Source organism: Centruroides vittatus, unplaced genomic scaffold (assembly GCF_030686945.1).
Source record: "Centruroides vittatus isolate TY-2023 unplaced genomic scaffold, ASM3068694v2 contig_466, whole genome shotgun sequence".
NCBI classification, from domain to species: Eukaryota; Metazoa; Arthropoda; class Arachnida; order Scorpiones; family Buthidae; genus Centruroides; species Centruroides vittatus.
Genome location: NW_027122260.1, coordinates 549,214 through 570,407, shown reverse-complemented (window position 1 = coordinate 570,407; position 21,194 = coordinate 549,214). Strand labels below are relative to the sequence as shown.

Below are 21,194 nucleotides of genomic sequence, written 5' to 3'. Positions count from 1 at the left end.
ACATTAACTAAGACGATTCCAAATGAATTTCATCTATAAAATTCGTATCATTTACAAAAAAAAAAAATCTTAAAATTGCATAATATTGTTGAATGCATTAATTATATATTTGAAAATAACTAAATTTGCAGTTTGAATAAAGTCAAACAAACGTATTTTACATCTATTCGATTCAGTTAATTACCAAAAATAATTCTTGCATTTGATAATTTATAAATGCCACAAATTCCATTCTTTACAAAGGGTCTAAAAATATAAAAATCTCAAATTTAACGAAAATAACATAATTTTATTTAAATAACCTAAATATTCCTACAGCTATGACTAAATATAGGAGTGTCTTATGCTGTATATCTCATATATCTTCTAATCTATGACAGATACAAAAGCTCGGTTTAATTTTTCGCAATACTAACTTATCTAAGTAGTGTCAGTGCTTAAAATTATCAACAGTAGCTAAAACTTTGCATAAAGTACAAGCAAATAATAAAATATAGCGCTTATTATATAATTAAAAAATTTTGCTTTTATCTCAATCATGCAATATAATCGAATACAAGAAATCAATTCGATTTTCCAGCTTACAATTCGTATATATTATATATTAATACGTGTAATTTCGAGTAAGAAAAAATTTTCGACTGAAAAGTTGCCAAACTTAAAATACAACTCTTCAGAAGATGAAATTTTTGGCAAATATCCATTTACATTTTGATAATTTAAGAGGAAAAAGAAATTGCAAAAAAATAGGTAAATGAGAAATGCACCCATTTAAACATCTATCCGGAAATTTGGTCAATACTTGGGTTTTCCACTCGATGGTGTATCACGAATCGCGCTTCGTCCCCTACCCCGAAACCCGGAGGTGGACTCCACCTGTGACGTCATCGGGAGTTGCGGTGTTGCCTGCGAGTGCGCTATATACTCTAGTTCTCACGTGTTAGACGTGGGTTCCGCATTGTGGTTGGTACACAAGAGGACAGCGAAGCGATGGGAAGCCAGGTTAGTTTTGCTAAAAAATTCCATTTAAATTATATTTTATTTTGATTTACGTTTCTTATATATCGCTACGAGTTGAGAACATTTTCTCGTGCGAGCAAATTTCTTTTTCCTAGCTGCAGTTTATCTTCGATTCCACCAATCAGAATGCTCTATTTCAATTACTGGAACTTCCACTTTTTCATCCTTTTAAAATTGGAATCTTTTAGAATTAGAGCAAGATAGAAAATATTCTTGATTTCTTTACGATATATCGAAAATTCTAAAGAATACGAGAAAAAAATTTTTAGAAGAAAAAATGATAATTAATTTTTACAATGTTCAAGAAAATTCCATATTAAAGCTGCAACGTTATTTGAAATCCTACACGAAATCCTCTCATTGTTTCGCTATTTTTTGGATAAAATTTAACCCAAGGAACTGGTAGAGACATCTCGAACGTATAAAGCGTTCCTGTAAAATAGAGTAATGTAGCAGAATAATTTATAAGTCGAGAGATTGCCTGAGGTTTTATAATTAAGTTAAAAGTAAAATTTATTCGAATATTCGATTTAAAAAAACTACCGACTCGATATAGTTTCTAGGAAATGCGGAACGGAACGTCGACGACGTCATTACAGATTGCGTCAGCAGGCAGATCGAACATCGGCATTGTGCTGCCTTCCTCCATATCCGTGCCCGTACCTGACGCAACATCTCATTAATGTCTTTTTTCCACGTTGGAAACTACACCCTTTCGTAACCTTTAAGTTTCTACTTGGTAAATTGGACAGTTGCCCGATATACGTTGACCTTTATTTAGATTTTTAAAATTTCTATATTAAGAATAGAGCCGATTTTCTCTCCTCTCCTTCTTCTTCTTAATTAAAAATAAAAATAATAATTTATATAAAATTTAAACTGGCTACAAATATTACTCCATTTTAATCTAACGTTCCGGATGGAAAAACCCATATACTTATGACCTTTCGGAATGTTGGGTGAATAAATGTATAAAGAGATTACCAATAGAGAATAAAAGGGATATATAAACGACAAATTCAAATTATCGATTTTTTTTATCCATCCGGGGACTACAACATTAAATTGTTCTGAAATTGACTGACAGTTAATCGATAATGTCACGTGAAAAGTGCGCACGAGTTGTTTACGTCACCGACGGCTAAAATAGTGTCGCAGGGCACGAAAGGGTAAATAGGGTAATCTTCAAAACTCCATATAAATATATAAAACTTCGGAGAGAAACCTTAGAGTTTTTATAATCTAATAAAAATTCTTCGTATTCTCATCTTCCGGTTGGATACTCGCATCTAAAAAGAAATTTTAAAAAAAATTATATATAATTCATATTCTGTTCATATAATATTGAATTAGCATTCTATTATATATTCGACTCAGTGCCAAGTTATTTTTAACAAGAGATGTGTCGATGTTAGATTATTGCCAATGTCGTAACGAGCGTGACTATAAATCACAAACGTGTGTAATTAAGTATTCAAACGAGTCGATACGAAAGTAGAAAAGAAAAAGAACGTGCCTTATATTCACTGGAATAGTGTTGAAATATTCTCCATTCGTTCGAGTGAATAACAATTGCCTGATACAAGAAAGAATTATTCCCTTGGATCTTCAAATTTCCTTAGAGTAGGAATTTAATTACTTTCTAGAAGTTGATCCTTTGACATTTTTTGTAGATTCGATCGAAATTTAAGAAAATATTAACATAATATTTTAAACTAATTCAACTGTATAAGTCTAATTTAAGTGTTGTTCAGCTTAATTAAGTTTTTTAAACGCTGAAATCAAATAGGTCAAGATTTAGATCATTTCTAAAGTAATTCGTTAGTAAATGATTTATAATTCTATATCTATTTTTTATCGTATGTTTTTCTTGTTAAGTCAGAGGTTGAATGGGGTGTGGCAATATGGATGTAGCTTCAAGCTTTAAGAGCAGGAGAGAGAGAAATTCCTTCCAATAATTTTTCCCTTCATTTAATATTTAAAAACAAAAATGTAATATAAATTAAAGAAATTGTTGAATATAGATACAGTAGTTATTATGATTCTATGTCCTGTTAAGTAAATTTTTTTTCATTTAAATCGTGTAATTAACGACATTCATTCGAAATATGTTTAATGCAATAAATCTAGAGCAAACGAATAGAAGAATCGATCCAGTTTTTAGCATTCGTCACATATCTTATTATGAAAAAAATAATTTAATTCGTTCTTATTAACAGATAATTATTTTCAAAACTATTATTCCAAAGGAATTATTTCTTCTGAAATTGCAAAATTCATCTAAAATACTTTATCTGTAACCTACTTTTGTAAATTTTTATTACGACTTTTTGGTAATTAATCAAAATATCGATCATCGCTATTGTTATAATGAAAACAGAAAATAAAACTATAAAATTAATTACAATTAAATTCTTATAAGTAAATTTATGTTATTTTTTAATGATATTATCTAATTTTTCATCCATATATATCCATACTGTAAATCTATCTCATATATACATCTATATACTAAAAGTGTATTGAGGGAAGAGCATAAAGAATATATGCCTCACCTTAACCAAAACTTGCGTGCATTTTTAGATTTATCACGAGAACAATTCTATACACAAACTTCATTCTGACGACTATCTCTGATATGCCGCTGCCCAGACTATAATTTTGTACCCAAATTTCCATAAATTTCATTAAATTTGTGTTACAAACACTTTAATATCTCGATTAAGAATAAGTAATTTTACTATATTTTCTAATTGATTTATTTAAAAATGAGAATCTATAACATTCTCTCCATTAAAATTGAATCGTTAAGAAGAATTTAATTTATTTATTGGAAATTCATTTTATTAACTTTAGATGCTTATAGAAGGTTTCAAATGGTTAAAACTGTTTTTTTTTTAATTTAAATTTATTTTTCTGTAGAAATCATTAAAGCATTGCTTTCTTCCAAGAGTTTTCCTGTTCGTTGTTGCTTCTCATTTAAATATCCTTAAGTAATTAGCGTAATAAATTGAAGCAAAGTAGTAATTGTACGTAAATGAGATGCAATATCGGTAATCTCTACAAAAATTTGCATAAATAAAACATTATATATCATTAGTTATACTAAAGAGAAAGCGAAACGAAACACAGGAATGCTCTTATAATAAAATATCAATTTTTAAAACTCTTACAGAAAATATATTTCAAATTAAATCGAAATTAAAAACTTAATCATATTTAAGATGAATATAAATAATTTATAAGATTGTAAAATATATTTTTGATTCAGAAATCTTATTAAACCTAACGCAATTTGTAGCATTCTGTTACGAGTTTGTGTAAAATATGTTATAAATGCAAAGGTTAAAGTTGGAATTATGTTCAATGTATATATTAATCATAATGTCAGATAAATTCCTAAATGCACTATAATTAATTCGATAGACTCGTCTCGAATCAATGGTTTAAAGATACGATGGATTAATAATATAGTACGTGCTATAAATTAATATTACAGATATAGAAAGCACTCGACACTAATTTTGAATTGTTTCTTAATCTAAAATTCTTCTATAGGATTTCTTCCGATATAGATTATATACCTGCAGTAATGATCTTAAAAATCAATCATTTAAAGTATATTTATGTTAAAATATTAATAAAAATTAGCTTTAGAATTAATTTATACCTTTGCATATTTCGCCCACCTCTTCATTCTTTACATCCTTCTCTTTTCTCTATATTATTTTAAATTTTTTATCATCCGAATTAAATATCTCAAGAAAATATTAATTATTTTTTGATATTTATGCAATTATACGTAAAAATAAATTTTGATTGCTCTCCACTTTACTTCTAAGTTTAAATAAAATTAATTCATATTTATTCAAATTATGTTTTAATTTAACTGTGGTTGGATTTAGAATATTTTAATTGTTTCTAATTCAGAATCGTGACTTTATTTATTTGTAGAGGCCAATTCTTTACAATCTGTTTGGATTCTAAATTTAAATTTAGTTCTTCCACATGTTACAAACCTGGCTCTAATATTCTATTAATAGTTTTGAATGATTTAGACAAAGAATAAATTACTAAATTACATACTCTTTAAACTATAAAAACTTAAGATACAATTATTAATATTTTAAAAATAGTTAAGAAGAAAAATTTATATTTAATTTGCCATCAATTTATATATAAATGAATCAAATTCAATAGTGGTTTCAAACTGTGCAAGGCCCTAGATAAGCTAGACTTCTGAGGCACTATTAAACAAATTTATATAATAGAAATTCGTGAGATACGATATTTAATATTGTACAAGATACAGATCTTTACTAGTGTTGAATTTTGAGTACTGATTGTCCACAAACGTATATTTGTACGTTCCTGAGGCCTTTAAAAGCGCGAGGGCCTAAGCAAAAGCCTGTGTTGTTTATGCTTAAAACTGATAAAATGTTATAAAAAAGACGAATCTCTTCATAAATATCGATGATTAAATTGTTTTTTGTGAATATTGTTTGTAGAAAACGTTAAAGAGCGTTACTATTTTTCCTGTTCACGTATTCTATAACGTAATTTTAGCAATTATGTTTATGTTTCGTAATTATATTTACTAATGCCGCGACTATCAGTCACGAAACTTTCTTTTTTGTCGAAATAAAGAAATATCTGGTGTTTAGTCACGAAATTTCCATGTTGACACGCTAAGGGATACGACCCGTGTCACGAGAAGTGCTATTATACTGTGATGGTTATATAAGCTCTATTTATTATATAATTTAACCTGTCATAATAATATATCCAGTATAATTATTTCATAATTGTTCTTTAACAAGATTTATCATATATTTTTAGGAAAAAATAATATAAATGAAAATAAAAGTAATTTTTATATCGTGTAATTATTTAGAAACTATTTAAAGGCCCAATTCTATGTTCTGGTACACGAAATTATCTTTTGTTAACATTAAACTCAATGCTCTAATTTAAAATATTATAAAATAAATTTAAATATAAGCCGTATAAATATATTTAACAAAAATTTATTATAAAATTTAGAAATGTATCCTAAAATTTACCATAAAATATGCCAAAAATAAACGAAAAATTAATTAAATTATTTATTAAATGAATCGGTTTCTACCAAAACCATATTTTAGCATTATAAAACCAAAATATAATTTATAAATTTATAATTTTTTACTGAATAATAACGAGGACAGTTCTTTATAATTTACATAATGCTTCTGTAATATACATACGTTTACCTATATGAAGAATGTAAAAATGGCCTCTATATTCGATCAATTCTATCTCCCCTCATTTCCATGCACGGTTGCCTTCTAAGATTACCATTACTCTTACCAAAATTAGCAGTTATTTGAATTTAAAATATTCACAAAAAATTATTTATTAAATTTAAATCTAGAAAAGAAGATATCTTTTATATTCAAAATTTTAAAGCAACACATTTACTTTCAAACGGTATTTCATTATATTTTTCACTTCGTTTCTTATTAAATTTTCAATAGGAAAATTTTTAATATTCTATATTTTTTAATACATATATATTAATATTTATTGTAGAGGCAAAAGATAAATTACCATTTACAAATGAAAATTTCAATCGTAACATCAAAAGTAAATTGGCCAATCGACAGAAAGAAAATCGAATTAGTATAAAGTAAATGATTTTAAATGCGAAATAAAAGTAGTAAAAATGATTAAAATATAATAAAAATTATGTAGAAAGAATTGTAAATGTTACAAAATTCGAATGAAGAGTTGATATTTTCAATTCTTTCTTTCATTTGAACGATTCTTCTGCGAAGCAATAACTAAAAGTATTGATTTTCGATTAGGATTTTATCGAAATAATGACCTTTCTAATGATTATATTGTTGATAAACTCTGTTTATTTGAAGTTTCCTTGTAAATAGTTACTAATGTTACTAGAAAATCGTAAATTTTACCATTAAACAGTGCACAATGGACATCTAGATCGAGATGCTTTAGCTCTTGCCCACATCGATACCATTAGACACTCCACTAAACAATGTTTCGTCAGATAATTTTATGTAAACATTAATTATTTTTTATTTTAAAATTAAATCTATGAAATAAATAATCTATAATTTAATTATTATTTACAATAGTTTAATTTTTAAAACATGTATTTACACTAATAATACATGTTTACTAATAATTAATTTGATTGTTGAATATTATTAGTAAACTGTGTATAGTCTCGTACAGAATATTTAATAGATTTAAACGTTATTTTATTAGTTTTTGTGTCTAAACTGTAATAACACTAGAAATTTAATTTATACACTAAAAAAATCAGAATAAATTTGTTTTGTTTTGAGGTTTTTATAGGGATTTTTTTCTTTATTTTATGGTGGGATTTAATGGGGAATCCTTTATTTTGAATTTTTTGTGGGTTTTCGTTAAGAAAAACAAAACATTCTTTCATAAATTTGTGTTGAAGCATAAAAAATTACAAAATTCAAATTATCTAATTAATAAATAATAAATTTACTTAAGCAATAAATTATTATCGATTTTTTATAATTAAAACATATGAAATCATTATTTATTATTTTCTAACTTACAAAAAATAATAATAATAATTAGTAGGGGAAAAAATTCAAATTTGCAATTTTATTACAAATCAATTCGAAATTTAAACTTACTTAAAATCATTTTTTAAAAAATAAAATTTCTAAAATTTAATTTATATTTTTTTCGAGAAAAACATATTTAATAAATATAACAAAATATTTATAAATTAAAAAAATTTTTTCAACAAATAAACATTAATTTAAAAAAGTAATAATAATAAAGAAAGACGATTACATATATTCATTCTTTCACAGAATACTATAAATAATGCATAAAAATAAAAATATTTTTATATATAAATTGTACATTAATGTGTATTTAGTTACTTTAATGAAACATACGTGTATCCAATGGTAATGGTGTCCTGATGGTGATATGGCGTGCAATACAACTACTTGCTATTTTCAACATTCCTCTCCCTGTACAGCATTATTTTGCTCCATTTATCATTCTCTTTGCTCTTACAAATCAAATTAGATAAAGCGCATCTACTGCCTTTTTAGACTAATTAACTACGAAATTAAAATGAAAAAATGTTCTTAATTCCGCTCGAAAACATTTCAGTAAAATGAAATTATTCGCGATCGATATTTTGTAAAAGGAACATTAAAATATTCTTGTTTAAATTACTCAAAAGATTATTAAAACACAAAAGTTAAGTTATTATTTTTTATATCTAAACTAGCGATTCTCAACCGATTTGTACCCGAATTTCTCGCTGAAATGCCATAAAATTTCAGAAAATAATTGAAAATTTCTATTTTTTTTATCATTTATGTTTTCATATAAAAATTGCATATCTTTAACATCCATTTTGTTTATATGCTTGTATATTAGAGCATATTTGATACAACACGTACCATCAAAAATTGCCTGTGCCATCAGCTGAGAATAGTTAAGAACCACTGGTCTAAGCTCTAAATAATGCAAGAAACCACATTAATAACCTTGAAAATTTAGTATAAATTTGCTTTATTTGGGGTTTTATGGACTTATTCAGTGAAATATGATGTTTAATATTTAACTTAATCATTCTCAGACGTTAAACTTAGCATGTCAAATGGTTTCAATAGTTTTTCAATGCAATATCCGCAGTTTCGATATCTACCAAAGAATTTTCTCTATCTCCTTACAAAGTTTCGAGTCATTTCATCTTACGATTGTTACTTTATAGCGGTAGGAATCGTTGGAACACGATTATGTGGCTCGCTCTATGTCATAAAATAGGCGGATCGTTCGATTATTACTGTAGCAGAGCAACTGGATATTCTATCTGTAATCGGAATGCGACAACAGATACCAACAGACATACAGACTTTCGGAAATAAGTGAAGCGTAACTATTAACAGTTGTTTAATAATAGAATTTCGTATATTTGAAGGATTTTCGATGTTTTTCAATTCAAAACACTCGCTTGTATTTATAGGAGGTTGCTCAATATTCGTGAGGAATAATATAGTTTGCCTTAAATTATTTTATTGTATATTAATTATGAAATTGAAATCGAGTTTTAAAAACATATCGAAATCAATACTGAGTTGAAAAAATTGCAGTAGACGGTAAGAAGAGCGTTCCTTTCATCTATGTTCATTTAAATTTGTATAAAGAGCAGTCTTACAATTGTTGATATGTAGAATCTATGCAATTTTTAACAATATAACGCATAAAAAGAAAATACATACTTTCATAGAAATACAATTTACAATTTTCTATAGAATATTTTTATAGAAGTTGCCCATTTTTTAAATAGAAATTCAAACATGTTATAAACGAATGTACTGTACAGTATGTAACAAAATATAAACAATTAAATGTCCCTTTTTTGATTTGAAATATAATTTTTACGTAAATTTAAATTATTTTCGATTGTATTATAAGAAATAATCATATTTTCCACATGATACATTCCTGTTTATTATGAAAACAGTATTCACCTTGAGTACTGTTTTCATAATAAACAGAAGAACCCTTGCAAAAAAATATTCTATTAATATAATAAAAGTATAGGAGACTAATAATTTTTATGTTTTCTCCGTAAAAAATATATGAAAACTTTAAGAATTTCTTAGTTTATGTTAAATTTCTAAAATCCTCCGTCCGTAATGAAATCTTTTACCCTTCGTTCATTTTGATTTGGATTTTTCATTTACAGAACATGCCATCTTTGTATATTATCATAATTTTCAATTTATGGACGACTGAACTTCAAACAAATATTGCATGACCATAATTGTGTACAAACGATTTATTCGTCTCTTAATTATATAAGCATTTTCCTCCATTTTAATTTTGTGACGGATGCTCGTTATGAGTGAAAACAACGTTCTCCACTTTAAAGCAATATCTTATTATAAATTACTGTAATTCGTGTTGCTAGTTTCTCGACAAAATTTCAATTAATCTTTCTTTATTATTGTTCATTTTTAATTCCTATTTTCATATAAATTAATTTAAACTCATTACAAATTATTTATATAAATCAATATCAGGTAGGCGCATCGATTAAAATTTTAATTTTTTTATGATTTAATCAACTATTAAAAACAAAATATATATTAAATAGATTTTCTAATATTTTAATTAATGTTAATAAGGGGTTTTATATATTTTAATACTATTTTTACAAGAAATTTTTGTTTAAAACGTCATTAAAATATATTCAAACGAAAGTTATGTCTATCAGTCGAGTGGCTGAAACTGATGTGTTCACCATCATTTTTATACACACGGAAGAAGAAAAAGGATTCGGATTTAACCCTTCTTGAGATAATAAAAGACATTTTCTGTTTAGATTTTAGTTTATTTTTGGGGTAAAAATGTTATTTATGCTTCTTAAGTGTCATGTTTATATTTTATTTATCTCATGTATTAAAAATTTTCGGTCTTCTCGAACGTAATTTATTCTTCTGGAAAGTTAATAATGTTGTTTTAAAATTATCGTCACATTTTTAATATAAAATCGACTTTAATACTTGATATATTTCATCACGAAGCAAGAAACGAATCGATATAAGTAATGTCCTTCTCCAATGATATTAAATGACATTATCTTCGAAACCCATAAACCATTGATATTCTATACTCATATATCATCAACTACTTTAATATATATATATATAACTTTTACAGATAGTTTATATACGACAAAATTACAATTTTAAATACCCAATCGATATCAAGCATCAATAAGTAGAAACAAATCGAACTGATCCCTAGTATACACCATACGAACTTTATGGAGCAACTGGTTACTTTATCTAAAGGAAGGTAAAAATAATACTAACGTATTTTAATGGGTTGAGTTGAGTGATTTATTCAGAGATTTACGCTTTATTCAGTGTTTCGAACCATTTTCATCTAGGATTTGAGGTCTTGTAAAGCAATTTCTGATAGTCCAAGAAGGTGGAAGTTGCTTTCGATCGTCTTCCGGATCCGTTAACATTTTGGGTTTTATCTTTAACAGATTCGATCCGATATCTTTTCACTCGGATGAACGAATTTGCTTTATCTATTTTTGCTGTAGATTCAAATTTCAACTTTTCGAATTTTTCTTACAGGTCACTCGACACAACGTCATTCGTTCTTCCTACAAAACTTATATAAGCTCCAATGACTTTCCATTCCAAAAATTCGTCCAGGCAAACTATTCGCCTTTTTTTTAACTTTATTAATTAAAAAATACATTAAGTAAATGTTTTAAAATACTTAATTTTATTATAAATATTTTACAAGAAACGAATTAAAATTTAATTATATTTTAAGATTTTAAACGCGCAAAACTTGATTCGTTTCATTCGTCATTCGTGCTTAATTTTTGTCACAATTTATGTAATTTAAAGTAATTAAGCAATCGATACGCAATAATTAACAATTTATAATTGTTTTAATGTTATTAGGTATCTCGTATCCTATTAATTTTCACGAAAATATAATTACTCTTAGTAAACATGACTTCTAGAATGGATAAATTTAATAATTTCTCTCTAGATTTTCTAGAGAAATTTAATGTACACATCTTTCATAATTTTAATTACTCGCGATACAGGTCTTGATACTGATTAGATTTTCATTATACTACAGTTTATAGGAGTTATATTATGAAAAAATATCGAATTATTATGATGAAATATAAAGTTGTGTACATGTTATTAATTATAAAAATTAATATTAAACAAAATTAATTATAATTTTATTATTAAAGAACATGTAATATATGTTATTTTAATTCAATTCGATACAATAATTTTAATTAAATCCTATTTCGATGCATTATACGTTCCAACAAAGCGCATTAAGTTCTATTTTCTCAACTTAGATAAGTCAAATATTATAATTATTTAAATATAATTTATGGAATAAATGTTATATATACACACACACATTTTATTTTGTATGGTGACATTGCAAAGTTTCAGTTATGGGAGTTACAAGTTCATTTCATTGACCAAATGACTTTCAGTTTACTCTGCAAACTTATATCGTTTCTTATGAAATTTAAAAGTTCTACTGGAAGTCACGTCATGGCAAATATTTGCTTTTGTTTAAGATGGCTTCGAACCGACACACACATTAAATGTAATTTTCTTCTTATTTCTTGATTACTTACAATAAAATTTAAAAAAATTTTTTTTTTTATCTTTCAGAAATTAATAGGATGATGTGGATTTTTCTTCTTTTATGGCAATTTTGTGTTGATAATAAAATTTCTCGATAAATTATTTGGTGGTAAATTTAATATATTTTGTGATCTGATAAATTTTAATTGTTTAAAGGCAAAGCGATGGGCGAATTTAACTATTTTCGATATTTTTCGAAGATTTATCGATATATATTACGCTCTTAATCGTAATTTTAGTGTTCTATTATTCCAAGTAATGTTTTATATTCTTTTACGCTAAGATTTTAAACAGCAGATCTGATAAATCACAATCCCCGGTAAGAATCGATTCTTTAATTGAAATCGTTCGAGAAGAGTAATGTTTATGCTACTATCTTTTTGCTGAAGCCAATTTGTATTCGTATGTTTTCCGTTTTTCGACGTAAAAAAAAAACACAAAAACTGCATGTATCAGACAAACTACGATTGAAAAACAATAAAAGAAATGTTGGAAAGTTGTTAACATCTTCTAGATTAACGACATTCTTTAAAGAAGCTACAAACAATCGTTAACATCGTATCGTTGTTAACAAGTCGTTAATACATTGAACACGCCACTTAAAAAAGTAAGGAATACTTTTTTGATACAGAAAATAAGATATTTGTAAAACAATAATTCATTTTGTATTAATTAATAAAAGAAAAAATTAGTTACGCTTTTAATCTTTCGTAATCTGAAAATAGAATACAATCTCTTCGTTCTTGTTTTCTTATAATATAAGAAGTTGATTTTATAACTACCGACATTTATTCTAAATACAATTTTATATAATATAAAGTATTATTTTTTGAAATAATTATTCTTAAATATTTCACATTTTTGAATTCCAACAATGTACTCGAAATTAGATAAAACTACGCCATGATAAACGAGAGAAATATCTAGTTTTTTTGTAAATCTATTCTTATATTTTTTATAAATATTCTGTTTCGTTTTTCGAATTTACTTTATTAATAGATTTTGAGTAGGACTTATAAAATAGATGCAGATACATATACATAAGAGAGGTATCTCTCGACGGGATTTCTTTCCACTATTTTAAATCATAAGTCAAATTTCATACAAAGGTATACATATATATAACGAAAATAATAAATATATATTACCTAAATGCTAATGGATTTATTCATTACAAAGTATTTTAGGAAAATGGCTGCACACACAATAAAGACGAACATTTTAATCATTTTCATTACTCGTGTATGAATTTAAAAAGAGCATGGCTTCACCATTAAGCGTATTATCGGCCAATATACACGCGAAATCTTGAAAGACATTTAAATTTTTGCCCCTAAAAATGGTCGTAAGTTCGAGAGATCGTATCTGTATTTACCGTCTTAAGTTCGAGTGGGATGCCTGTATAAACATAATTAAAGTATCGTATTTTATAAAAGTTTCAATTAAAATTTTAAATTTTGTTTGCATTTTTCTCTTTTAACGTTTTATTTTCCAAACTATCCTCTTAATATCCTTTCTATAGGCTACTGGACCATGTCATATTTTTCATTATACTGTATTAATCTTTTGCATATTGGAACCAAAGTTTCGTTATAATTTAATAATTGATTTATAGATTACTTTCGATAATTTATCATAATATTTCTGAACATAGCGTGCTTTATGCCAGTGTAGCTTGTTACGTTAGTGCCAACGAGAAAACGAGATGTTGACCTTCCCGCTAATCCACGCCTCTATTGTTGTATTCCTAGAAAATACGAAGCAAACAATTGATATTTTAACATTCTGGATATTGATCCTCTCAATATATTTAGCAGATGAAAATAAGAAATTACATAAAAATAAATATGAACTTTTTCTTCATAAGAAAGCAGGAAGAAGAGCAAACATCGGCGTGAAGTACAGATTCTACATACTATAAATTCATTAATACTGACAAAACTTGAAAAATTAAATACGTAGCACGATGATTAATTTGTTCCTTATTCAGAAATAATTATGAACATTGATATATTAAAACGAATTTTCAATAATCTTTTCACTATTAATCATAAGAAAAACGTTTCGAAATACTTAATTATGTAATTTAAATTAGATACAAGTTAGTTTTAAAATAATTTTTTATATAAATCTGAATTGAAATTCAATTAATTTATTAAATAATCGATTAAAATTGTGTCATGCCATTCTGCAAATGTTAACGTTTTTAACTTACAACTACGTAAAAAATATATAAGCAAATAATTTTTACTTTTTTGCAAAATAATTATAATTACTATCGTTTTTATTGTTGAAAACTATCTTTTGTAAATAATTTTTTATTTTACTTTTATTTCAAGATGAGTAACGTTAAATTCAATTAAGAATCTAATATTTATATTTAAATTTAAGAACGTTCAACGTGTAAATAAAGCTGAAACAAATATTAAAATTAATAAAAATTAATATCAGTATAATTATTTACTTTATGGTAATTTATAAATGTTAATTTTATTGATTAATTATCACAGATATTCAGGGTAGAGCATAAACATGATGAAAATCTTCTGGTTTATCATATTTAAATACTTTTTTAATTAATAAATAATTTGGAAAACCGAAAATTAATTCAGAATTTCGTAGAAATGATCTTTTTTTTCACTTTAATTATTAAAATGTTTTGTTTCTAGTAAAGTATTAAATATTTCGATTATTTACACGTAAGTCATTACACTTTTCTTGTTTAAGATTACATTTTATGAAACATAAATATTTGTAAACTATTCGAATATCTCTCCAAATTAAAAACTAATTAAAAACAAAATAAGAGATGCAAGATATATTAATATTTTCCATCTCTTAATTTGCGTCTTTCTAATATCTCTTAAATCTTGCAAGAGATGCTGCAGAGATGCAAAAAAGAAGCCGGAGAGCATTAACAAGTTACCAGCCTCGAGATGTTAATGTTTTCTAGTTTCATTCATTCTCATTAATAGATACTAATCAATATAAAACATCGCATTTTATCATTATTTTTCATAACCGAAAAATTAGGTATATATACCAAATAAAGGGTACTAATTTTATACCAAAAATATTTAATTAATTCGAATTAAAATCGCTTCTTTTAGAGTTTAAATTTTCGATTTTAATTAACAATTATATTATATTTTTAATCAACTAATATAATCTCTTTTAATTTTGCTTTATTTTGATTAGAAATTCAAAATATAATCTTTGTTTCCTTTAATTCTAAACAAATATGAAATTAGTGTTTTATTTTAATTTTACAACAATGTTTAATCTAAAAAGTTCCTTTTTATTATAATACATTTTTTTAGTAAATAAAATTTAAAGTTGTGTAAATATATTATAAAAGACTTATTTATATTAAAAATTGACAAATTAGAAGTTTTATATCGCACATTAACGATTGAGATCCACAGAGTAAATTTTGTTTTGGAACATATTCTCTTAAGAAATAAAAATATTTCATCAAGTTTATCATCTTTCAGTTTAATATTTGAATATTCACGATGTAGACAATCATTTCCAATGCTTTATTTGAAAATAAAGACAGTGAAAGAGTAAAAAAATTAATTACTAGAACATTTATTTTCATCTAACCTATATTTGAAACATTCCAAACGTAAAAGATTTTTTCTATAAACAAAATTTCTAAAAAGGGATCATGTTTTTGGCTTGACAACCAGTCCTTGATAATGTTAAAGATTGAAACAGAGCCAAAATTTCGGCAAGTGCAAGCTGCAAATAATCATATTCAATTTTTTTTAAACTTCTTTTCTTATTTGCCGATGTAAAAAGTTTAACTATTATCAAAGATTCTAAAAATATATTCTTAAAAAAATACCTTTTTAAATTGTTTACAAAAGAAGAATTATTTGAAATTGGTATTTTTTCATTGATAACTAATTTTTGCTCTTATAAATAAATATTCTTTTTCAAATCGAAAAATTAAGTTTTTAAAATATTACTAATTCAATTTTAAATAAAAATATGTAAAAGTTAATTAATATTGCTATTTAAGCGTTTTAAAACTAAAATTTAAATAATTTTTATCGTTTATTTTTGCATAAATATGAAAAATTTAATGTAAACTCCAAATTTGATTTTTTGAATATTTTTTTTTAAATAACATTAATTTTCTAACCGATACAGATATTTAATTTAATTTGAAATGTTTATAATTATATCTTTAATTATAATTAAGGCAAAGCTCGTCCGTCATTTCGAACTGCTTACAAACTCTAATTTCATTTTGGCAAATCTACAATATGATAAATCATTAATTAAATGAATTAGAGAAGTCGATGACACCATACATATACAAGAATACTGCAAAATATCATATTTGTATATGCTGTATGCACTTCAGATCAAATTAAATAAAGTCGAAAATTTAATATTTACTTTGATATCTGTAAACAAGACGAGAAAGTTTATAAAATATATCATATGCCAGTTACTATATACATATATTTTTATGTGTGTGTGATATTTTATCGATTTTCCAAAATAAATTCTATGTCTAAATGGAAAATAGAAGAAAAACTAATCATTAAATATAGTTACTTTATGTGTGAAGTATATATTTATTTATAAATCAAAACAATTTGGCATCTACAACAATTTATAATCATTACTTTTTCAATCAATTTTCGTAAATGCTCTACATCCATTTCAATTATGGGTTCAAATGAAAGAACTTTGACATCGTAAATTATTATTTTTAACACAAACTAAATTAAAATAAATTTGTTTAATACAATTTCATTTATATATATATAAGTGTTTTGACATTTTATTCAAAGTTTAAATTTAAAAAAATAGAAGTAAAAACTGTTTTTTATCGGATTTATTCGAATGCATTTCGTTTTGAAGTCGAATATTTTTCTTCAATCTTTTCCTTGATATCCCTGTGGCATTCATTTGACAATTGTTAAAGTCGTTGGAAAGCACTCGGAATTGAAAAGGAAACTCGGAAAAATCTTGCATTTTTTAATGTATTTTTACGTTTATTTTTTTTTATTTTTCTCCATCCTCAAATAAACAATGGAAATAAATTGTCATAAAATAATTATAATTGCTTAAAATTCAGTCGAGAGCTTATTGATAGATTATTTTATGTAAAATAACGTTACAATTTGAAAAATATATTAAATTATATTTAAGAAAAAAATTATTTTGTAAATTAACAAGACGAGCTTTTTGTTCTTCGTTCATTTTTCATAGATTTTCCTCTCCGTCATTTATTTTTAATAAATTAAATTACTTCCGAACGATCCTTCTTAGATTTTTATGCGCATATTTTAAAAATACGATGACATATTGTCTTCGATATTACTTTTCATCGTCTTTAAATCTTATGAAGTGAAGATAATTTAATAAAAAAATATGAAGAACCTTCCAAGTTTTTAGTCGAAAGAATCTTTTTAAATTCAGCTTTATTCGCATTTGAATATTAAAATAAATTTAAATTTGGAGCGAATTGATAAATAGAATGCGATCTTAAGTCATTCGTCATGTTTTGTTCGAGTGATAAGAGGAGAGGCTTTTGTTTTCTTGTGTATTTTCTGATGATACTCGATGATCACGGATGGTCGAGTGTGTTTTTCCTCGATGGTTCTTTGGTCCAATGCTCTTTTTCTTTCATATCTTACATTGAATTAATGAAAAAATTATATTCCATTTCTTTGTCTTTTCTTCTTACGTTTGTCTTCGTTCATATCATAAACAATCGAACGATTGCCGAATTATATCGGGCTACATTACTACTTCTATTATTATTAATTAAATGCTAAATAATTTGGCACTGATCCGGCAATCTTTTGGTTTTAATATATAACTATCCGGTTTAAGATGTTTATATTTGTACATAATTATAAACGGCGTTATTTATATTGTTTACAAGCATTTCTTTTTAATGCTTATATTCTATATTAACTCTTCTTCTCACGTTAATTTACTATTACAATAATTTAATGTTATAAAAATATGACAATATTGGTTTATTGTTCGTTTAAACAAGAAGATTTTTCGATTTTTATGACCAAAATAATTAATTTGCTGAAAATGAAATGAAATTAAAAATAGATTTTAGTGTTATGCAGTATAACTTCAACTAAAATTAAATTAAAATTAAAATTAGAAGTGATTAAAATGATTAGTTGATAGGAAGATTTAATATTATATGTTGCACGTATAAATGAAAATGATTAATTTAATATATTTAGAAGAAAATTTTAAATTAATTTAAAAATGAAGTCTTGGTTCAAACGTGGGATGAGTCGTCGAATGGGAATAATTTCATACACATGAATCTTTTTTAAAACAGATTTCATCAATATAAATTTTGTCGAATCGTGTTTTTTGGAAGCAAATGTAGAGCGAAACGTCACACTCGTGTTTTTTTTAATGCCGAATCAACAACTTCCTAGAAGAAGTTTTTTCTAGAATCATGACCTTTATCTGTAAAGGTCATGATTTTAATCGTTTTTACTCAAAAATTGATCATTCCGAACAGTTTCTTGAAGATTCTAAGAAAATATAACGTTCTATTCTACATATCATATCGATGCTATAATTATTTAATGTGATATTTCTCAAATCATTTATGAAGATAATAATAAAACTTTCTTGCATCAGCATTATTTGTATAATGAAAACGATATTAAATCAAATCAAAGAATGTTTATTTATGAAATAGATATCGTTTTCTAATAATCATAAATTATAATTAACGCGAAGTGCCATTCTCACTTACAAAAAGTGGGAACACAAAATAATATAGATTTAACACATTTATAAATGTAGGAAGACGTAACGCCCCGTAGAGACATCATTATAATAAAGCATAGCCTTTAGGAAAATAGTTTGGCGAGAAGAATTTCTGGAAAATTCGGAAAGAAGACGGAAATGAAGCGAATGGAGAAACTTAATTCTATTAACGAGCGTAATGCATAATATTGCAAACGACATAACGGATAACATTCCACGGTATGGTTAAATGCCGCACTGCTGTCTAATATCTGGCTCGGAGCCAAATTCGGAAAACACCCGGAGATGCGTTCCCGTGACGTCATTATCAAGCGTGATATAGCTTTCCTGGAATATTTTTGACGAAATTTCTACCAAAATGCGTCAAAATCTTAATAAATTTCTTTAAAAATTTTATTATATTTAAGTAACTTTGATTTTATTACAAATTATTGACTTAGAAAATTTTCTCATATTTAATTGTTGATTATAAATAATTATTAATGATTTTCTTTCTTACATTTGTGTTAATATTTGTAATTTCAAAATTATTACTCGATTTAAAAATAATAGCAATAGTTTGTTTATACTGTATTTAAAACTGTTTTACTATTGCTGAAGTTCTAATTTTTTTTAGAAATAAATTATTATTATTATTTTTTATCTTTCTTCAAATAAGTATACTGAAAACATAAATATAACACTATAAAGATTGGTAATATTAAACTTTTTATGTATTACTAAAGTTAATAGAATTTTGAATTTATTATCTGAAAGCAGCTGTCAGGACCGGGTTGCACATTTTCTAATGTTATTCTTATTTATCTTCTATAAATATCCTGAATTCTTACTATTCCCTTGTTTCTCCTTTATCTGAAATCTGAATAGATACGTTAACGTGGCTGTGGTCTTGTTTATATAACCATATTGATTTAAAATAGCTTTCATAATAAAACTTCGATCTTCGTATAAATAGTATAATATATCACAGAACCTTAATAATAAACTGATTTTTGAATAAACAAGATTTTTTCCTTAAACCGTTAGAAATCAAACAGCACCTGTAAATGTGTCTTCACTGTACAATTAAAATATAATGCAGAAAAGCCTACATACAATTATATTTAAAAACTTTAAAATCCCTTTTTTAAATATTAAAAGTTTGTACAAAATATTTTTACACAAATATTTAAAAATAATATTGCTTATATTTTTATAATGTTTACTAAATTATAATAATTATAAATAATTAATAATTTAATCTTTCTATCTGCTTTTACAAATAAGATATTTAAAAGATTATTATATAATTTTACACTATTTTTTTTAACATAAAGCCATAAATTATTATAAAACAATTAAATAAAAGCTCAATTTTTAAAAAAGTACAAATAGATAATACTTTAATTTATAATTTAAACTTAAATATTATATTCAACGACTAAGTTTGCCATTTATTAGAATAAATGTAGGAAAATAAAAATCAGATTTAAATTAAATTTATTTTGACATCTTCAAAGATAAATTACTATATCAGTTACTATCCTTATAAAAATCCTAAAAATAAATTTAATATATTACTGGAAAAAAATAATTAATATACTAAAAAAATAAAAACACTAGATATGTAAATTGAAGCAATACATTTTAAAGATAGAAATTAAGAAGTTAAAAAAATTTTAAGTATTTTAATTAAGTTATTTAAAGAAATTTTTAATTAATTTAAATACAATTTTTATAGAAATTTTAATATAATTTTATTGAAATATTTTATATCATTTTTTCTTTTATTATTATAATTTTTCATTAAAGCTATACATTAACTTGTAAAATTTAATTTTTAATGTAATTTTATAATTATTTGATATTAAATAATATAAATGTGTAGAATTATAAATTTATTATTTTTATAAATTTGTAATCTTTTCTGTTGATTTATATAAATAATATTTAACGCAGCATTTTCTAATCATTATATAACAAATAAATAAATAAATTTAATACCATACATGCTTTTTAAATTAATATTTTATCAGCTGTCTTTTTATAATTATTTTCAATGTCGTTTAATTTACAAGAAACATCTTAAAATTTTGTTTCGTAGAAGGTAAATAATGTTTTAGGGAATGAGCTTTTCTATAAACAGAAATATTCTTATATGTCAAATATTCTAAATGCCTGAAGCTTTAAAAC

At 24.8% G+C, this 21,194-nt stretch overlaps 1 protein-coding gene across 1 annotated transcript in view; it reads left to right on the top strand.

Annotated features, from left to right (window-relative positions):
* The first annotated feature begins 868 nt into the window (after nucleotides 1–868).
* LOC136977666 (sodium/potassium-transporting ATPase subunit alpha-like) overlaps nucleotides 869–21,194 on the top strand; it is a 123,398-nt gene continuing 103,072 nt past the window's right edge. Inside the window, exon 1 of the mRNA XM_067273199.1 lies at nucleotides 869–1,002. Within this exon, the coding sequence (XP_067129300.1) occupies nucleotides 991–1,002 (12 nt within the window). The 5' untranslated portion in view covers nucleotides 869–990. The remainder of the gene's footprint in view (nucleotides 1,003–21,194) is intronic.